Here is a 20,141-nt window from a genome sequence, read left to right as displayed (position 1 = left end):
TATTTTCTTTCTAGTTTTACATTAGGAACCCTATCTTTTCTCCTATTCTTGCTAGCAGCTCCTCCTCTTTCTTTACTACACGCATAGCAGGCACAGCATGCGCACGCACCAAAACTGGCCGGCCTCGCTATGATCGACGCTCGAACCAGCGGAGGACCACCGCGTCCTTTCGCGCCCTGACGAAGGAGGAGCCCGGAGAAGCTCGTTTTCGTGGCTCCGTTGGCGCAGTAAGAAAAGGGCTCCGGCTCCTTTGCGGCTTCGCCGGCGGAGCTATTCTTCGGGTGTGCATTTGGCAGGGCTTCGGCAGGAGCCGGAGCCGGAGCCGCTCGCGGAGCCCTGCCAAACGACCCCAGATTATCTCCGGCTCCGGCTTCGGCTCCTGCTGCAGCAGTTGTTTACCCTTCCAAAACTGCCAAACCGTACCCTGACAATTGTACTATATGCACGTACTACGCGCTACAAGTTGAAGTGCGCAATTCTATATATGCAATTATTGTGTACTAAACAACTATAGAGCCGCTCTCTCATGAGCCCCTAGTAGCTAATCTCATATAAAAACATCCTCTTGATCAAGACCCTTTCTAGGTTCACTAAACATCTTGTCTCTACATATATATTCCTCTCACCTTCTCATTCTTGACCCTGAGCTTGATTTCACCTTTTGCTAGCTCTAGCTTTGCTAAGTACGTAGCCAAGTGCCCAAGTCTTGTGCTTGACCTGCCCTGCCCATGGCTGAGAAGAAGCTCACGGGCCCGGCCATGGCGGAGAAAGGAAGGAAGCCGGCGGGGCTCATCATGAAGACGCTGGACCGGTGCCGCAGCAGCGCGCGGAGGAGCAAGCCGGCGCCGGCGCCGGAGGGTTGCTTCACGGTGTGCGTCGGCGCGGGGCGGCAGCGCTTCGTGGTCCGGACGGAGTGCGTGAACCACCCGCTGTTCCGGGCGCTGCTGGAGGAGGCCGAGGAGGCGTTCGGGTACGCGGCCGCCGGCCCGCTCGCGCTGCCGTGCGACGCCGACGCCTTCGTGCGGGTGCTGGAGCAGATCGAGGAGGAGGACGCTGCTGGCCAGGCGGCCGCCGTGGCGAGGTGCGGCTTTGTCAGGGGACACTCCGCGTACCGGCTGCTCGTCCCCGCCCGGCCTCTCCTCGTCGGCCGGTCCTAGCCTGGGACTGGAGGTCAGGTGACGACGGTGCTTGATCTCACGCCGATCAACACCAGAGATGAGTGTGTACTGACTGATATGAATCGTGTGCAAACCATGTAGTACGTAGATGCCAACCGCCACAGGTGGTTCGTGCGTCGTAGTAGTTGATGAGTTATTGAGCTCTAGTTTTTGTTGATGATATTCTTATTGTCAGACAGACAGAATGTCGTGTGCTTTAGTAATCTAGACGTGTTGATGGCAATTGGCATATTGGTATATATGATGTATGTTGCCCTCGCATGATGTGATTGCAGTTTTCCCTTCTCTAGAATCAAGAATGTAGCTAGCTCTTATAAAGTCTTATTAATCAGCTAGTGACAAATTCATTTCGATGAAAAATTTGTTCACCATGAGGGACATATTGAACATTCCAAGAGCCTAGAGTTTCTGTGGTTCACTTTTCTAATTTGCTACCAGATTTTACAAGTAGAAATGCTACGTCCTGTAGAGCAAGGCTACACGCTACAGTGCTGTCACTGTCACCAATTTGTCAAAGCAAAGGATTATGTCTCATCTTAAAAGGACTCAATATTAAACATTGCGTTACCTTGAACTTTTTTATATTTATTTAGAGAGAGAAAATGAATTCAAGTTGTATACTACATTTTTGGTGTTTCGACGGAGGAAAATTGGAATGATAAAAAGCCTACCAGAATTCAAGACGTCGGGCCTGTTCATTTGAACTTATCAGCCGGCTTATCAGCTAGAATCTACAATATTTTTCTCTCACAACAAAACAGCTTCAGCTGGCTTATCAGCCGGTTTTAATACCAGCCGAACAGGCCCTGATTGGACGTCCAGGGCCTGCTAGGCAGGTTTCCCAGACCGTCGATTTCATTGACCTGGTGGCTAGGATTGTTTACCTAGTAGGCGACTTACCTGTCAGGTAGCAAACTAAACACGCCCCTAGTGACACAGCATTTTTCATTGTTCACAGCACCTCCGGATGATTTGTAGACTGTAGAGTACTTGTAAAGTTGTAACTCTAGAGCTTACTTGTTACCAGCAGCTTCATTTGATTTCACCTGATTTGCTTGCTTCATTCTGATAAGTCCTAGATGCCCCAAATTCTGGTTTTCTTTGATTCTTGTTACATCCTCATAACAACAAAATCTTAGGGCATCAGTTCATCATGTTTACAAAAAAACTAAAAATAAAATGGCACTGTGAACTGATTATTCTTCACAAATTTTACATCCATTCTCAGTATTATAACTTGTACCTAATCAGTTATACTTTACCATATTGACATAATTAGGTAAAACATAGGTGACACTCTGAAAACACATCCAAAGACAAACATAGAATTGTCATTTTGGTAAATTGTCTTCAATATCTTTAATACATGTAATACAACATAGTTTGTCAATTTTCTAGCTCAATTAATCTTACAGCATGGAAAAACTAGAGGCATTAAGTTTACAGATGTAAAAAAAAGTATTATCTCTGCAATTGTAGCTTGTAAGAGACAAGTTTTGACTACATCAAGACATGATAATAATATTGCGGATATGGACCTTGATACAGTACTACTTCATCGTTGTCTTTCTAAATAAATTTTGTTTAAATCATTATCCATCAGCCTTTGGAACACTTGGACCGCCAATGAGATAGCATCAACTTAAAATCTGAGGAGATGCTCCCTTCCTCATTTTTAATATTGAATCCTCTGGAGTCAAAAGGCTGGATGCTTGGAGACACCTTGTTTTCTCAGCTATAGCTCCATCCAAAAAGCTAAAGGAAGACCATGTAAAAGGGCTTTTGGTAACAATGCGGGACATAATTCAGCTTGTGATTACCTCAGCAGTTTCACAAACAAAGGACAAATCTTGCAAAACGTTTTCGGAAGAGAAAACATTCAGAAACAGGGTAGTTTGAAAGATGTAACATGCAGAATGAAAATAATGTTTTTTTTTGCGAATATGCAGAATGAAATAATATTGCTTCTAAGTTACAACTCTAATGGAGTAAAAATACATAAATGCCTATGAAGTTTTTTTTGGTGAACTACCTGTGAATGTAGTAATTGAACCACAAAGTCAGCATACATAAGCCTGAAGGAGATTAAGACTAACAGAGCCGTTCAGGCCACAAGTGCAGTTTTGCAGACAAGTAGACCACACTCGGTGGACTTTTGATAAACACAACAAGGACTAGAGCCTCCGTGCAACGCATAAATTTAATATATTCAATGGTGAAATATAAATAAATAAAATTTTGCAGCTTCAAGCATTGGACAGGGGTGTTTGTAACTTTTCAAAAAGCAAAAAGGGAGTAAAAAAGCCTTCAAGTGAATGTGGTAGGGCAACAGGTTTAAGAGCCTATTCTTGTATTGCCAACATGTTGACAGCCTCAATTCGCAGGCACAAACTAATCGCCTAAAATGTCAATCACCTATACTCGTAAGAATATGTCAGTTCTACTTCTACCCATGAAGTATGGGCTGATCGTGTGAGTTACAACCAAACCTCTAGCCTCTAGGATTTCATTTAGGTCTCCCTCTCCAGTTTTCGAACCCTCACCAGAATCATAGGTATGCATTTCGAGATGGGAGAGAAGGAACAGAGGGTAAACTTCACCTAAATGCAATTAAGCATTTGAGCTCAGTATACACGCCGGAGAGTCTCCCTCCTCTCTCCGAAATCCGGTCTCTGGGCTCGTCGAAAGGGGTTCATTTGAAAAGTGCCAAGCAAATGGGCTCAAACAGAAACCACCGATACAATAAACGGCCTAGCCCATGGAGGCCCACCTACCTTTCTCTCGTGGCGCGGCCCAAGTGGCATCGCCTAAACCCTAATCCCGGCACCGGACGGCCGAGACCGTCCCGCTTGCTTCTTCACCTCGCATCCGACGGCCAGGCTGCGTCCAGCTCGGCGCGAGTCATCCTTTATAGGACCACCTCTCCGCCTCCAAGAGCCACCCGCCGCCTCCTCCCCCTACCTCGCGTCGCCGTCGTCGTCTCCCGTTCGGAACACCAAGCTCCCCTCCGGCGAAATGGTGCGTGCGGTCTCGCGGCCGATCTTCCGCTTGTGCTTTCGGATTCCCACTGATCCAATCTCTTTTCTGTTTAAAAAAAAAACTGGGATTTTTGGGATATTCTTCGGTTATATTTGAAATCTTGTTTCGTGGATCTTGGGGGCACATGCTCATGATGCTTATGTTCTTGTAATTTTCTGGTGTTAATTTGCTGAAAGTCTGCGTATGATTCATGTAATGTTCTAAGAGTTGGACTTACAAATCTGCAGGCCCCGAAGCGAGGTGGCAGGGCGCCGGTGCCGGCCAAGAAGAAGACGGTATGTATTGCGCTTTCCCGTGTTCTTGCTCGAGATGTGTGCGGCGCCATGGTTGGAATGCGTGGTCTGACTGTGTTGGGTTTGGCTGGGTGTAGGATAAAGTTGTGAACCCTCTGTTCGAGAAGAGGCCGAAGCAGTTCGGCATCGGCGGAGCGTTGCCGCCCAAGAAGGACCTGCACCGGTTTGTGAAGTGGCCCAAGGTCGTGCGCATCCAGCGCCAGCGCCGCATCCTCAAGCAGCGCCTCAAGGTGCCACCGGCGCTTAACCAGTTCACCCGCACCCTTGACAAGAACCTCGGTATGAGCACCACTCACCCCTCTTGTTTACTGAGAGTGCTAGGTTGCTAAGTAAGAAGAATTATCACCTTTTAACTGCAAGTCTTGATTTGATTCAGAAACCTGTTCTGTTTCAGTTCCACAGTAGATTAATAACGAACTATATTGATGTTTGCGACTATGCATTATAAGTTCCAGTTGCTGTTATCTTTCATTGTTTTGGCCATATTGTTGCATCAGGCTTACCATTTAGTCATTTACATGTTTGGGTACCTTAAATAGGGCAGCAGGCTTTCCAAGAGTCTATTAGGATGGTGCCTTTCATCAATGTGCCTAAACCTTTTCATCTACTAGTGTTACATTGTGACATGAGAATGGCTAGTAGCATGTCTAGTCATGCCTCTGATATTCACCTGTAAACATGATTGAACACCATCCTGCTAAAATTAGTGGACATGCATTTAAATTACTGAAAGAGCGATGTATTACCATGTCACCGATCACTGGAATTGATAGACACTGAATGCACTCTCGTGTTCTTGACTGGCTGCTATGTTAGAACTATGCCGTTACTGGAATCATGCCTTATCTTTTTTCTTTATATAATGGTATATGCACCTATTCATTTTGTCAGAATGTATATTATGGTGCTGAAAATCTATGATGTTAAATGTTTGCAGCTACCAACCTGTTCAAGATGCTTCTCAAGTACCGGCCTGAAGACAAGGCTGCCAAGAAGGAGAGGCTTCTGAAGAGGGCTCAGGCTGAGAATGAAGGAAAAACTGTTGAGGTCAAGAAACCAATTGTTGTTAAGTATGGCCTTAACCATGTGACTTACCTCATTGAGCAGGTATGACTTTGGCACTTCTTTGTTTCATCACTTTATTACTGGGTGTAGTCAGTGTGCAACACTTTTGTTCCAACAAGCAATGGTATTGATTGAATGTATGAATTTGTGCAGAACAAAGCTCAGCTTGTTGTCATCGCTCATGATGTGGATCCGATTGAACTTGTTGTGTGGCTTCCAGCCCTGTGCAGGAAGATGGAGGTCCCTTACTGCATTGTTAAAGGAAAGGCTCGCCTTGGATCGGTATGTTTTACACTGCTGTTTTGAACTTGCTAAAGCTATCGAGGTATCTGAAACAATAAGGCTCACGATTATGGTATTAATGGAATGCAGATTGTTCACAAGAAGACTGCATCAGTCTTGTGTCTGACCACTGTTAAGAACGAGGACAAGCTTGAGTTCAGCAAGATCTTGGAGGCTATTAAGGTATGAAACTATGGCATATATTGAATTATCCTTGATATCCCATATTTGTGGTTCCCCCTGATGAGCTTCTGAAAACGTACTCTGCAGGCAAACTTCAACGACAAGTTTGATGAGGTCAGGAAGAAGTGGGGAGGTGGCATCATGGGCTCCAAGTCGCAGGCCAAGACCAAGGCCAGGGAAAAGCTGCTCGCCAAGGAGGCTGCGCAGCGGATGACCTAGATTGCTGTGTCTGCCCTGTAGGTTGACGGGGAAGAACTGATGAGCATTGTGCACTCGTATTGTGGTTTTCTGAATCAAGTTTCATATATGTTTCTGTCCACCAGACCGTGTTTAGAAACTTTGCAAGACAGTTTACAGTGTTTATGCGATGTCCCAGCTCAAAGTATTGTCATTTGCGCCCCAGGCAGCTTTGATTTTATTTGCCTAACAACTCCAATAGTGTCTCTATCTATTGATAGAGAGATTTTGGTGAAAAAATACCCGTTAACAGTTTTTTTAATTAGATTATTAAATATTGCCATCTTTTATGTTTGTTTGGTCGCTAATGTCTTAATGAGGATTTAAAATGAGTTTAAGAAAGACATGCTTTGGAAGTTTTTTCTTTTCTTTTGAAAAAGAAGTTATTTTTTTTCTTTTCTGATGATGTGATATCTCGCCTCCGTGCTGTTATGCCGGGGATAGCGTTCCCAACTTCCCATGGTATTTGCCCCTGCCTCTGGAAAATCTTTTGCCCCTGCCTCTGGAAAGGTAACATTTATCTTTAAGCTGGTAATAATAACGAATGTTAAAAGAAACCAGTAACTAGGCGATTTATCTTTAAGTTGGTAATAAAACTAGTCGGCAAAACCAGTAACTTGGCGATTTTATCTTTATAATAGGTAATAATAATAACAAATGTTAAAAGAACCAGTAACTAGGCGATGGACCTGGCCCGTTTGGATTGCTGGGCTGGTCTAGCTTAAGTGACACTGACAAGCTGGACCTGGCCTTGGAGTGCACGTGGACACCACGCCGGTTTCGTCCAGAAAAGCACACAAGGGGAGAAGCCGTTAGCCCAACGAAAAGACAAGAAGGTCCCGTGCTCTCTAATCCCGCAAAACCGCTTGATTCCAGTGAAGCTCCTGTGGAGGAGACGGGCAAAGCTTGTGTTTTCCCGGACCGCGTCCGAGGCCTGCTCTCGAGCAACGGGGATGTACCCGTTGGCTAACGTTCTCTTCTCCATTACAGAGAATTTATTTTATTTTCATCCTCGTTAATTGTCTTGGGTATAGATTTTTGCTTATCCCTATACCCATTGGGTATCAGTCGGGTAACAGATATCCGACGGGTACTGCATATCCGATAAACAAGGACACTTGGGGTCGCAACTTTGCAATCGGAGACGTTTCTTCTTTACCCGGATATAAGTGTCGGAGTCTCGCAGATGCCGAGGAGAAGGAGCGAGGTTGAGAGGAGGATGAGTAAAGGTGGCAGAGAGACCGAACTGAGCAAACGAGGGACACGAGCGCTCGTGAGGCAGGCGTGCTTATGCTGCTGACGGAGATGGTGAGAAAAATTAAACTAGGGTTCCTAAAACACACAAACTATATATATGATTGTTTAGATTTGGACCAAAATACCTATGTTGAGCTTCTTTGGGCCTAATACTCACATAACAGCTTAAATAGTCGGGTTCCCAACGAGTAACGGGGACGGATAAACAGGAAAACGTTCTCATACCCGCTATACCCTTCAAGGATGGATTCTTGCCCATTTAAATGTCCACAGATAAAAATATGATTCCATCCCCAGTCGATTAAATACCCGTCAGGTATGGGTTATCAGGGCCCGTTGGCATCTTTACTCTCGACGCGCCTCCGGCCTCCTCCCAGATCCGCCCTTCCCGTTCTCCTGCTCGCGCTGCAGGATCCGTCGTCTTCCTCCGTCCGGATTTGGGTTGGCTTCCTCCACCTGGACCTGGTAGGGAGAGTGGGAGTGTCTGTTCTGTTCTGTTCTGCAGAATCTTTATCTTGCCAATTAGTACACTGTACACGTTCACTGAAGCCTGCGCTACCTGCGGGTAGTTATAATGATTCGCTTATCCTTGAGAATTCTGATCACGCGCGGTCTAATTTGATTGCATTGTGATTCTGGCAGTGAGACGATGGGGGCGACGAGCCTCGGATTGGATGCCTTCTTGCTAGTCATCTGTCTCGTGCCTTTGCTGCACAATGCTGCGGCTATCCGCTTCGTTATCGACAGGGAGGAGTGCTTCTCCCACAACGTCGACTACCAAGGGGATACGGTCCACGTATCCTTCGTCGTCATCAAGGCGGAAACGCCGTGGCATTATACCCAGGACGGCGTCGATCTTGTGGTACGGCATCTCTTCCTCTTCCTCCTCCCTTGTCTCTATAGTCTGTAGTCTGTACTGTACTTCTGTACCCAGGTTTAGAAAGTGTGGGAGTAAAAGTTTGCCTGCTTTCAGGCTTACGGTTATGTCAGTTGTTGACAGTTGAAGCATTCAGCATAATAAATCAGAAATAAGAAGGTGTGCACAGAATGTATTTGAAATCCAACTATCCATTCTGTGCCAGCAGTTTCAACTTACTAGCTCAACTCATTTTATTTCTTAGTTCTTAGTTGTGATCCTGCTTTGCTTTTGGAGGGGGTAGTCAAGCTCTAGCATTAGATTTTATTTCTCTTTTCAGGAAGCAGCCTTCTTTTTTAAAGATGGAATCAGTTAACCAGTTGGGAATGGTTACTAGTTATTGTACTCCTTCTGTTTTTTCCAGAGTAGAGTAGTCAGGATTGAGTTCCAACAAAATTTGTTTTGTATATCTAATCAGTTAAACAGAATGGACAAAGATTTCATCTGTTGGTTCATACTGAGGCATCCCTAATTTAATATTATTAAACAGTGATACATTCAGATATATTATTTTGGCATTTCATATCCGTGTTAATTAATTCATTACCTTTTCCTTCAGATTACTTTATAATACAGAAGCAATTGATTACCCTTTCTGCTAATTAAGAAGTTTGAATCCACTATAAAGCTGATTCGATCTTGATTGATGGCAGGTTAAAAATCCTACAGGTGATCAAATATATGATTCTCGTGACAAGACTAGTGATAAGTTTGAATTCATAGCTCAAAAGAGGGGTGTCCATCGCTTCTGCTTCACTAATAAGTCACCGTATCATGAAACTGTGGACTTTGATGTGCATGTTGGCCATTTTTCATATTTTGATCAGCATGCTAAAGATGGTATGACTTGAGCTTCCGTATCCTTCTTTTAAGTTGTCTAACTAGAAAAATGTTTGTTGATCCCTATTCTTTTGCAAAAAAATGCAGAACATTTTGGCCCTTTATTTGAACAAATCGCGAAGTTGGATGAAGCCCTCTATAACATTCAGTTCGAACAGCATTGGCTTGAGGCCCAAACAGACCGCCAAGCAATATGTAAGCCACTCTTGTCATGGTCTCTTGTCGAAATAGTAAGGAGTTGTAATATGTTATCTTTGTCCATGATATCCTTTCTATCGCCCTTTTCAAATACATACAAGGCAATACTTCATCAGAAAGGGATCTAGTTCCTAAAAAGGACTCTTGTTCGTTTGCCCTGCATTAACATGTTCCACCTGCAATTCAAGCATAAGGTCTACAATTTTGAGAACCCTCATGTATTCTTCTCCTCCACTAATAAGCGCCATGAGAACATGAGAGTGCATGCCCAATCCTTTTGTGTGAACCTTACTGTCAGCGGAACGCCTCCAACGGCTAGAGCTCTCCGGTTCTTCAGTCAAACGCATGCCGCGCCCAACACCCATCATGCGCACGCTGCGCACTCCACGGCGCCCACGCACTCGCAGAGCACGCTCGCCCGTGTACTCGCATGCCTATCCGCGCACTTGCCTGCTTAGGCTTGACCTCTGGCCACTGTTGTAATTTATATATGTACAACACCTGGGATCAATACAATTGTCACTTGATCAACCTTCATTTCTACATGGTATCAGAGTCCAAGGTTCATCTTATCAATCCCTTCTCCACTGCTTTTGCATCAATGGCGCAGTATCCCTCGCATTCTGCTGCTTCCTCCTCCGACGATCTCCCCATCGACCCTGTCTCCACCGCCGTCCTCTAGGTGGTAACAAGGGTTGAGACCTCGGAGGAGATTCAACACGTGGCTCGCCTTGGAAATGGGGTGTCCGATGTCGCGGAGTTGCTCGGCGAAGCAGTTGAACTTGGTGTAGTAGTCGTTGATCGACAGGTCGCCTTGCTGCGTGGAGCACAGTTCGGCCTCGAAGTAGAACGCGCGCTGCAGCTTGTTATCAAGGAAGAGGCCCTCGATGGCGTGCCACAGAGAGAAGGTGGTGGTGCGCGGCCGACGAACGATGTCGAAGACGGCCTTGGAGACAGTGGTGAAGATCCAGTGACGATGCAGGAGTCGACCATTCGCCATTCGCCGTCACGCTCCTTGGATGGGGTCGGCGACCGGACATGGCTCTCGAGGCTGAGCTTGCTGAGCGCGGAGTCGAAGAAGCAGCGCCATTGGCCATAGTTGGCCTCATCAATGTCCAACGTGACAGGGATATGGGAGCGGATGGAGACCACCTGGAGGACGGTGGCGGAGGCTAGGTCGATGGGGAGATCGTCGTTGGTGGAAGTAGCCGAGTGCAAGGGAGACAACGCCATTGATGCGGAAGCGGTGGCGAAGGGATTGATAAGATGAACCTTGGACGATGATAGCATGTAGAAAGGAAGATTGATCAACCGACAATTGTATTGATCTCAGGTGTTCTACATATATAAACTACAACAGTGGACAGAGGCCAAGGCCAAGCCTAAGCAAGCGAGGCGCGCGAGTACATGGGCGAGCATGCTCTATGGGTGCGTGGGCGCCGTGGAGTGCGCGGGCGTGCACGCGATGGGCGCTGGGCCCTTTCTACACTTACGTTTGGTCAGAGTTCTTCCAGTGCATAGTACTTGTTTCCATGACTTGTCAGCTACCAGCTCAGTATTGTTGCTAAAAGTTGCAATGTCTTCCTTCCATATCATGATGCAGTAAACGAGAACATGAGCAGGATGACAGTTCACAAGGCACTCTTTGAATCAGCTGGCCTTGTTGCAGCCAGCGTTGTGCAGGTCTACCTCATGCGCCGCCTCTTCGAGCGTAAGCTGGGGAGTTCTAGGGTCTAAATTATGTGGTAGTAGCTCTCCTTTTCCTCATTAGCAAAACAGATCTCGGAACTGCATTGTATTGTTGCGAGATTCAGTACATCCTGTTTGCGTGTTCATGAATATGTTTTGTTCCAGAAATTTGTAATTAATTTGTTAACAGAGTATAGACCCTTGAAATGTTTTTATTGCACAATTCATCCGTGCCTTCATCTCTAGGTATGTTTGTACCTGAGTATCGTGGCAGCTTCCTTTTTTTTTTCTTTCTCTTCTGAAAAATAGAAATGTCTGGACTGAAAGGAACACTGCTACCCAAACCCGCTAGTAACCTATGTATGGCAACATCACGAATCATCTTTTCGGTGTCAAGATTTTTTTTAATGAAACAGGAGAGGCTTGCCCCTACTGGAATTTATTGATAAAAATTAAAGACAGTACAAAACAAAGCACAGATAATAGACAGAGGGGGGTGGGGTGGTTCAGGATAAAAAAAGGAGATAAAAAAGATGGGCCACACGAGATAGATTAAACAAGATTGTTTAACCATAATTCAATGTGGGCGAAGTAGCTTCTTTTTGCGCGTAGAAGAACTAGCGCAAACTCTGATCTGAAGAACCTTTTAGTTTCCTGCAGGGAGGGCAGGGTGTTGCTGAAGATGAGGCCATTTCTTGCTTGCCAGATTGCCCAACACATCAAAATTATGATTTCCATGAAGAAAGGGACATGCAACTACCTTATGAAGTTTTCCAGATTCTGAAAAAGGTCTAGATGATGATTTACTTGCAAGCCGATCGAATTCCAGCAGGCTATAGCAAAGGGACAGTCGGCCAATAGATGAAACAAGGACTCTTCGGTTGATAAACTGCATAGCACACAATTGTAGTCTTGTAGCTCCATATTTTTTCTTCTGAGAAGCTCTCTGGTGCTGATCCTGTCCTTTAGAATTAGCCAGGCAAAAACCTTGTGTTTATACTGACAGGAGCACTTCCAAATCCAATTGTAGCTATGATGAATTGTTCTGTGCCCTTTTAAGTGCTTGTATGCTTTAGGCACTGAAAATTTCCCTGTGTTCCAAATGCAAGACCAGTGGTCTGCTTCCTCATTCAGGTTAATCTGTTGCAGATCAGACCTTAGTTGATTCAACTGATCAAAAGCCTGCTGGGACAGTGGAAGATGAAATAGACTAAGAATACTGTCCCTTGATTTTGCTTCAGCTAGGATTGTTGTCTTTGATCTTGCAAAGGAGAAGAGTTCTGGGTAAGAGTGCATTGGCACATTGCTATTCCATAGGTCTAGCCATAGACAGCAAGATCTCGCATTGTTGATATTTGGCTTTGCCAATCCTTTGGATTTATCCAGCAGTTTTAAGATGTCCCTCCACCAAAAAAATCCTTTCTTAGTTGATGATGGCAGGTTGCCAGCTTCATAGTAGCTCTCCCACACCAGTGTCACCCATGGAATATCCTCTCTGGTGAAGAATTTCATTAACTGCTTCAGCAATAAGGCTTCATTTTGGGTTCTGAGGTCTATCACTCCTAGCCTCCCTTCCTCTTTTGATTTACAAACTTCTGTCCAAGCCATCTTTGGTCTTTGCTTTGCATTTAAGTCTGCACCCCTCCAAAGACAGTGTTTTCTGAACTTGTCAATCTGTTCAATAACTGTGTTGTGGATAGCAAACGTGCTCATGCAGAAAGTTGGAAATGCTGAAAATACTGAGTTAGTCAGCTGTAATCTCCCAGCTTGATTGAGGAATGTTGATGTAGCAGCAAGCCTTCTTTCACATATGCTAACTAAGGGGGAGAAGTCAATTACTTTGGGTTTGTTCAAACTCAATGGCAAGCCTAAGTAAGTGAATGGTAATGACCCCTTTTCACAATTGAAAGTTCTTGCAAGATGGCCAAGTATGTCCTGTTGCACATTGATGGGGACCATGACTAACTTGCTGAGGAGTGTAAGAGTGCTTTCAATGTTAGGAGCTGCCTGCTGCAAGCTTCCATCACTATCAAGGTGTCATCAGCATATTGTAATATTGGGAAATCAGCTGAACTTCTCAGGGGAATTCGCAGATTCAATAAGTTGATGTTCTTGGCCTTGTTTAAGATTGACTGCAAGAGGTCTGCCACAAGAACAAAAAAAAGTGGGGAAAGTGGGTCACCCTGCTTGACACCTCTTCTACAGTGAAGGACCTTTCCTGGTACTCCATTTAGGAGAACAGATGATGTTCCAGACTCCAAGATGTTCTGGATCCTTCTGTTCCATTTATCTCCAAACCCTTTAGCCTTTAGAACTTGGATGATTGCTTCATGCTCCACCTTGTCAAACGCTTTCTCAAAATCCAGCTTTAGGATGATTAGCTGTTTTCTGGACTTGTGACAAATATGTAGATATTCTAAGGCCCATGCCAGACAGTCTTGTATAGTTCTAGATTTAATAAACCCATATTGGTTTTTTGTGGATTAGTTGCTTGATTGGTCCTTGCAATCTGTTTGCTAGAACTTTGGTGATGAGCTTGAGAGAGGTATTGAGCAGTGAAATTGGTCTGTAGTCAGCAGGTGTGATGGGACCATCTTTTTTGGGAATAAGAGTTATATGAGAGGAGTTGATGCTTCTCAGACAGATTTCTCCCTCAAAAAAAAGCTTCAAATAGGTTGTAGAAATCTGGAGCAATCAGAGGCCAGCTGCTCTTAATGAACTCATTATTGAAGCCATCTGGGCCAGGGGATTTATTATTGGGGAGATCTGCTACTACTTCATCTATTTCCTGCCTGGTGAAAGGTGCCTCTAGATCATGAAGCAAATCATTGGAATCAAGGAGATTATCCAAATTAAAGAGCATACCCCTTTATTCTGTCTTTCCCAGTCTGTCTTTGAAAGTCTCCCAAAGCAACTTTGCCTTTCCTTTAAGACTAGGCCTAAGTTATCCTGTAGACAAGCAATGGAGTTTTTCCTGTGTCTGATGGTGGCATGAGCATGAAAGTACTTTGTGTTGACATCACCCTCTTTTACCCAGTTAATTTTTCCCCTTTGCTTCCAATAGCTTCTCTGCTGCTTCAGCAGGGAGATTAATTTGTTGCTTAACAACTCTCTGAAGTTCCATTCATAAACAGAAAGGTCTCTGAAACACTCAACTGAATCCAGCAAGGATCAATTTTGAGTTCTGATTGAGTGTTGCCAAAGGGAGAGATCTTGCTTGCCAATCTTTCAGCAATTTTCTTAGATTTTTGCACTTGGCTGTTATGAGCTTTGCAGGGGTAAAGGTGTAGGTGCTGACCATCCTTGTATAAGAATGTTTACAAAATCATTCCTGCTGAGCCAATGGTTTTCAAATATGAAAATGTGGCTTTTGGGGATTCTTGTGTTTATCTCCACAGGCCAGTGATCAGAAGTTTCCATGACCATAGCCTTCACTGAAGTGTTTGGGTAGCTTTCTGTCCAAGCATTGGAGGTGAAGAACCAATCTAATCTTTCTAGCAATGGAGATAATTGCTTGTTGGTCCAAGTGAAGTGTCTGCCATGTAGAGGTAATTCAATCAAACCCAAGGCACTTATGGCTTCATTAAAAAGATACATCTCAGTGACATCCCCTCCTTCCTTGTTTCTGTCTTCAGGTCTTCTTATCTGGTTAAAGTCATCCACTATGAGCCAGTCAGTGTGTTCAGGCATTTGAATATTCCTGAACCAATCTAAGAAAACTCTTTTACCAGCTGGCGTGCAGGGGGCATAAACAGTTGTCAGGACCCAACTATTGTTGTTTATCATCGATGTCATTTCAACAGAAATAGCAAACTCATTTTGGAAAACTTCTACACCAGAGAAAGAGGCTCCTTTCCAGGCTACCAGAATCCCTCCAGAAGCTCCCACAGACGGTTTGTAAACGAAAGAATCAAAACCCTGTGGGCAAATGTTTCTGATGAAGGTTTGATCTATCACTTCCTTCTTGGTCTCTTGGAGGCAAATTATGTCACTTCTGCTTTCAGTCACTTTATCTCTTATAGAATTCCATTTCTTCTCTGAATTCACCCCTCTAACATTCCAACAAAGGACTTTCCACAATCTGTTTGTATTCATTTTAAACTAGTGGGATGAAAAGTAGAGTGGAGAAGAAGACACTCCAAAAATTAAGGCAACCACCACATTAAACACAGGCACACCAGCAGAAGAAACAAGACAAAGAAGTAAAACTGAAAGGAATGACATAACGCAACCATTAAACAAACAGGAACGCCTGTCCAATAGTACCAAAACACAAGCCCAAAAGGCCTAGGCCACCAAGACAAAAGGTCTGATAACATGGATACAGAAAGGAAACAACTAAAACAAGAAGAGAAGAAAAACAACAACTTAGTTCTTTTCCTTCCCCTTTCTGGGACCCTCCCCCCCTTCTTCTTCATTTTAGTAAGCTTCTCTGGCACAACCTTCATTATATCAAAATTTGACTGTCAGGAGCTGGGAAACCTCGGATGATACCAATACCAAATCCAAGGAGGTGATGCAATACTGGTTTGTTGCAAGCACTTGGCCATGAGACTGTTTTAAACTGATGCATAATTTGGAAGGTGCAGCCTTGTTGCCTACAGTTCTCTTTGCTAGTATTTGATTTGTTCTGGAGAAAGATTTCACAAAAAAATTTATACCATATATAAACAGCAGCCGGAGGCTGGAGCTGCAAAAGTGAGGACAGCTTACTAGAGCCGAGCTCGAAGTTCAAACCAGGCTCGCTCGAGTTCGGCTCATTGACAGCCCAGCGGCTCAGCCGGTCAGCCCTATCCCAGTTCCGTCCGTCCTGACCTCCGGCCTCCGGGCACCGGCGCACCGGCACCGCACAGGCTCTCTCCGACTCTCCGCCCTCGCCATGGCCATGACCGCGGCGGCCGCCTGGCTCCCGTTGACCGCCTCCCGCTGGAGAATCTTAGCCTCTCCGCTCCCTCCGTTGGCGGCCCCTATCTCCATCCACATGCCACGGCGGGCGCCGCCTCCTCGTCCCATCCCCCAAAAGCCGCGCCTCGTCGTCGCCTCCGCGCAGTTCGATTTCTCCAGAGGTACCGTATGTCACGTATTTTCTCCTCTTGTTGTTGCGGCTTGCGAGGACGACTTGGATGCCATTATTTTCTTTCAGCAGGCGGAGTATTCTTCCTAACTGCAAAATTAGCTCTTACCAAACTAGTATATATATCTGAAGCAATTTATTTATTCAACCTGGCAGCATCACTTGTGTGACTGTGTCTGCGTGTCGTTACAACTAATCGATAGGTTGTGGTCGCAACTTGCAAATCTTGAAATCGTCAGAGGGATTATCGGATCTTCTGAAGTCAGAAGCAATCATCGATGTATTGTCTGCTCACCACTGCAGAGTAACGGACAACAGGGTTCAGCTGATGTATGCTGCAGGGTACTGTGATTCCATTCCATATCCGTGCACTAAGATGACACTAATTGTGCTATTATTGCGTTCGGGTGCCAGGTTTAGGGCCACCGGCAAACTAGACAGTCAAACACCTCATGTCAATAAAACATTGGTTGGTTTGTTATTTCTATCTTTTTCTAGCACACCAAACACACAACAATCTGATTCTGGTACAATACTAACTCCCCTTCCCCACCCCTTCTCACCTCTCAGGATGCATTGCTGCTCCTGCACTCAGTTTTCAGGGTTCAGGACCAAGCATCAAGTATGAGCTGCAAACTGTACTGAATGCTAACCTAAAATGCCACCATTTACACATACAGAATATTGTCTTGCCTGCTGACTCATCATTGATTTTGTCGCTGATGAAATTATCTGTATATTTGTATACCAATTGTCCTCATGTTGGGTCACATATATTTCTATGGATGCCTCTGTAGCCTCTATTATCCTTCTTCTATGACTAGGAGCAGGATATGCTGACCGGTATTTTTTAACATAATGAAATATATATAGAAAAAACTTATTCTGCTATTCTCTTAACACTACATATATGATAACAGCTGTTCAAACGGCATGGAGGGTCGGTAACGATGCCGTGGAGGCAGGAAGTAATCTTGTCCCAGTATGTATTCCTTGGCCATTCATATCGCTTAATCTATCATCCTCTTAGCTCTGAAGAAAATGTTTTTTCCCTGAAGTTTTGATCTCAAGAAAATGTACTGACAACAAGAAACTCTAGTTCTGCTTTTTCTTTAAGATTTGAAATTGGACTGATTATCCCCCACTTATGTGTCACAGGGTTCAGTTCCACGACCAATTGCTAGGATAGGTGTTGCCTTTGCCGCTGTGGCAGTCGCCCTTTTCCTTGTTAAATCCGTTGTGTCCACTGCATTATTTGTTCTGGTAAGCAATCGCTACATTTGCAGTATGATTCTTCTGCCGTTGATGATCAATGTGCTGTGCTTAATATTGAATGACAAATAGCAAATGTACCCTGCACTTCCAATAACTGACATATTTACGAGAGCTAAAGGCCATCCATTTTACATTCCAGTCTTTTGTGGTTCAGTTTTGATGGTACTTGATACCACCAAATGATGGGTCTTGCAGGCAATGATGGGCCTCATATATCTCGGCTTCCTGGCTATGAACCCAAAGGAGGCCTCCGGCTCTAGGTTGGATGAAGCAATGGGCGACCCATCGGAAGACCCTGTTGAAGAGGCCCGAAGGATAATGGAGAAATACAAGTAATGAACCTGCGCAAAGGTGTTGTAGGCTCAGAGGTAATGATTTGTCTGTTGAGTTTCCTTGCGTGAGGGATGGATGGGTGGATCTGATTTTAGCACACTACACTCAGTGATTTTGATACATGTAAATATAGTAGTTGCACGGTTGAAATCAGTCCTTGGGACGAATTGAATTCAGCAAGTCAACAACGCTGACAACAATTTCATTCTTATATAGTACTTGAATGTATAGTTGTACTGTTGAAATCAGTCCTGGCTATGATCTGATTTTAGCACACTACCTCTTGTTGATTTGCAAAATTCATTTGGTCCCAAGGACTCATTTCGGGCCTCTTCAACAGGGTCTTCCGATGGGTCGCCCATTGCTTCATCCAACCTAGAGCCGGAGGCCTCCTTTGGGTTCATAGCCAGGAAGCCAGAGATATATGAGGCCCATCATTGCCTGCAAGACCCATCATTTGGTGGTATCAAGTACCATCAAAACTGAACCACAAAAGACTGCAGCTGGCTATAGAATAACTTATTCTGTAGCCACTTTGAATTACGATAATTACTATGTCAATTTACGAGATTATACTAACTCCTTACTAAGTGGTTTACTATAACGTTATGGTAAATATCGTCATGTTTTATAGTAACCCAACTGTCATAAATATGTATTGATATTATCGTAAATTAGTATATAAAATTATTGTAAATGGAGGTGGCTACAGAATAACTTATTTTGTAGCTGGCTACTGAATATACTCATAATTATTCAAGCTTTATTCATCACGGAAATTTTACTAGGCCTTATATATATGTATATATATAGTTTGTGATCTGAGATCTGCACATTTATAGTTGTACACTGCATATGTAGCCAAGCTCAGTTAAAATATAAGGTACAATGCCAGGCTTTTCCAACGCTCCAGTAGTAGTAATTGGGCCTTCTTCAGTTGAGGATTGGGGGATGGTCCTTCAACTCTCCTTCAGTGCAGACGGACGGGCCTGTCGAACACCCAACTGATTCTGACAGATTGGGCCTCCTTTTGGGTCGCACGGTCGTGGGCCATGTCCTCCATCCTGTGGATCTTGCGCGGCAGCCCGCACACGTAGTCCTGCGCGCGCCGCCCCTCGCCGGACAGCCCCTCGAGCTCCGCCACCTTCCACCTGCACACGAAATGCTCCACCATGTCGCCGTAGTCAGCCCCGCGCGCTGCGCCACCGCCGAGAAGTGATCGAAGAGGTTGTCATCGCGGCCGTTGATCATGCGCTCACCAGGCATGGTGACCTTGGCTCACATCACGGCCGCGAGCGCCCGCACCACACCGTCCGGGTCGCCCTCGAAGGACCTGGCGACGACCCTCGTGTAGGCGATCTCGTGGCGCTTCTCGTCGGTGGCGATGACCCCGCAGAGCTTGGCGAGGCAGGCATCTCCGTGGAGCGTGGTGCGCTTGGCGGTGTGGGCGTGGGAGACGAAGGTGGCGCGCTCCTGGAAGGCACCGTAGATGAAGCCATGGTAGGGACAGGAGGGCTCCAGCATGCTCATGCCGCGACGGAGAAGGTGGTGCACCATCCTCTCCACCTAGCGCATGTCCACGCAGCCGCACAGGTAGAGGTACCCATTGAGCAGGTAGCTGAAAGGTCCTAATGGGTCAGAGCAGGGTTAATAGCCTATAAAAATTTTCTACAACAATACTTAGCAAACCGGTTAGACAAATATGAGGCGAAACGAATGTTGCTCTAGCCTACTAAAAATGCAAGCCACATACCACAATTCTTGTTTATATAGTCTCTATGCACACAATGACTATGTTGCTATACTAAGTTAGTGTGCTCTCAAAGGCTAACTAAAGAGCCACACTAACCAAACTAACAAGCTCTCACGACTAACTACACTAAATAGCTAGACAACTAGTTTGCGGTAATGTAAAGAGAGAGAGTAAGATGATTATATCGCCGTGTCGAGGAATAAACCAATCAATCACAGGAATGAATACCAAAGAAGACCAATCACCTTGGAATCAAATGATGACACAATGATTTTTTTACCATGGTTCACTTGCTTACCGGCAAGCTAGTCCTCGTTGTGGCGATTCACTCACTTAGAGGTTTATGCGCTAATTGGCATCACACGCCAAACTCTTAATAGGGTGCCACACAACCAACACAAGATGAGGATCACACAAGCCACGAGCAATTTACTAGAGTACCTTTTGGCTCTCCGCCGGAGAAAGGCCAAGAACCCCTCACAATTACCACGATTGAAGCCAAAGACAATCACCAACCTCTGCTCAACGA

General features: G+C 45.0%; 3 protein-coding genes and 1 pseudogene across 8 annotated transcripts; 3 read left to right on the top strand and 1 right to left on the bottom strand.

The window, feature by feature from the left end:
- The first annotated feature begins 728 nt into the window (after positions 1-728).
- On the top strand, positions 729-1,290 carry LOC136546574 (indole-3-acetic acid-induced protein ARG7-like). Its single transcript, XM_066538546.1, has one exon. It carries the CDS (start codon positions 729-731, stop codon positions 1,155-1,157), a length of 429 nt encoding a protein of 142 aa, XP_066394643.1. The 3' UTR covers positions 1,158-1,290.
- A 2,777-nt stretch (positions 1,291-4,067) lies between these two features.
- Positions 4,068-6,431, top strand: LOC136546572 (large ribosomal subunit protein eL8y-like). The gene is made up of 7 exons (XM_066538545.1): positions 4,068-4,196; positions 4,445-4,492; positions 4,588-4,789; positions 5,448-5,617; positions 5,729-5,857; positions 5,948-6,040; positions 6,128-6,431. Exons 1-7 carry the CDS (start codon positions 4,194-4,196, stop codon positions 6,257-6,259), a joined length of 777 nt encoding a protein of 258 aa, XP_066394642.1. The 5' UTR covers positions 4,068-4,193; the 3' UTR covers positions 6,260-6,431.
- Positions 6,432-7,875: 1,444 nt separating this feature from the next.
- Positions 7,876-18,639, top strand: LOC136542136 (transmembrane emp24 domain-containing protein p24beta2-like). 6 transcript variants are annotated; one of them, XR_010780590.1, is made up of 8 exons: positions 7,876-7,999; positions 8,177-8,396; positions 9,104-9,290; positions 9,378-9,485; positions 11,092-11,199; positions 11,828-14,725; positions 14,813-15,760; positions 15,855-16,013. XR_010780590.1 is itself a non-coding variant. In XM_066534438.1 (7 exons), exons 2-7 carry the CDS (start codon positions 8,184-8,186, stop codon positions 18,375-18,377), a joined length of 747 nt encoding a protein of 248 aa, XP_066390535.1. In that variant the 5' UTR covers positions 7,876-7,999; positions 8,177-8,183; the 3' UTR covers positions 18,378-18,639. The 6 variants fall into 6 exon arrangements, 3 of the variants coding, with proteins under 3 accessions (XP_066390535.1, XP_066390533.1, XP_066390536.1); XR_010780589.1 differs by having other exon boundaries at positions 15,852-16,013; XR_010780588.1 differs by having other exon boundaries at positions 14,813-16,013.
- Positions 18,640-18,829: 190 nt separating this feature from the next.
- Positions 18,830-20,141, bottom strand: part of LOC136542135 (acyl-[acyl-carrier-protein] desaturase 4, chloroplastic-like) — a 50,611-nt pseudogene continuing 49,299 nt past the window's right edge.

Source organism: Miscanthus floridulus, chromosome 3 (assembly GCF_019320115.1).
Source record: "Miscanthus floridulus cultivar M001 chromosome 3, ASM1932011v1, whole genome shotgun sequence".
Lineage (NCBI taxonomy): Eukaryota > Viridiplantae > Streptophyta > Magnoliopsida > Poales > Poaceae > Miscanthus > Miscanthus floridulus.
The sequence above is the reverse complement of the archived record's forward strand: the minus strand, read 5'-3'. Positions and strand labels throughout refer to the sequence as shown.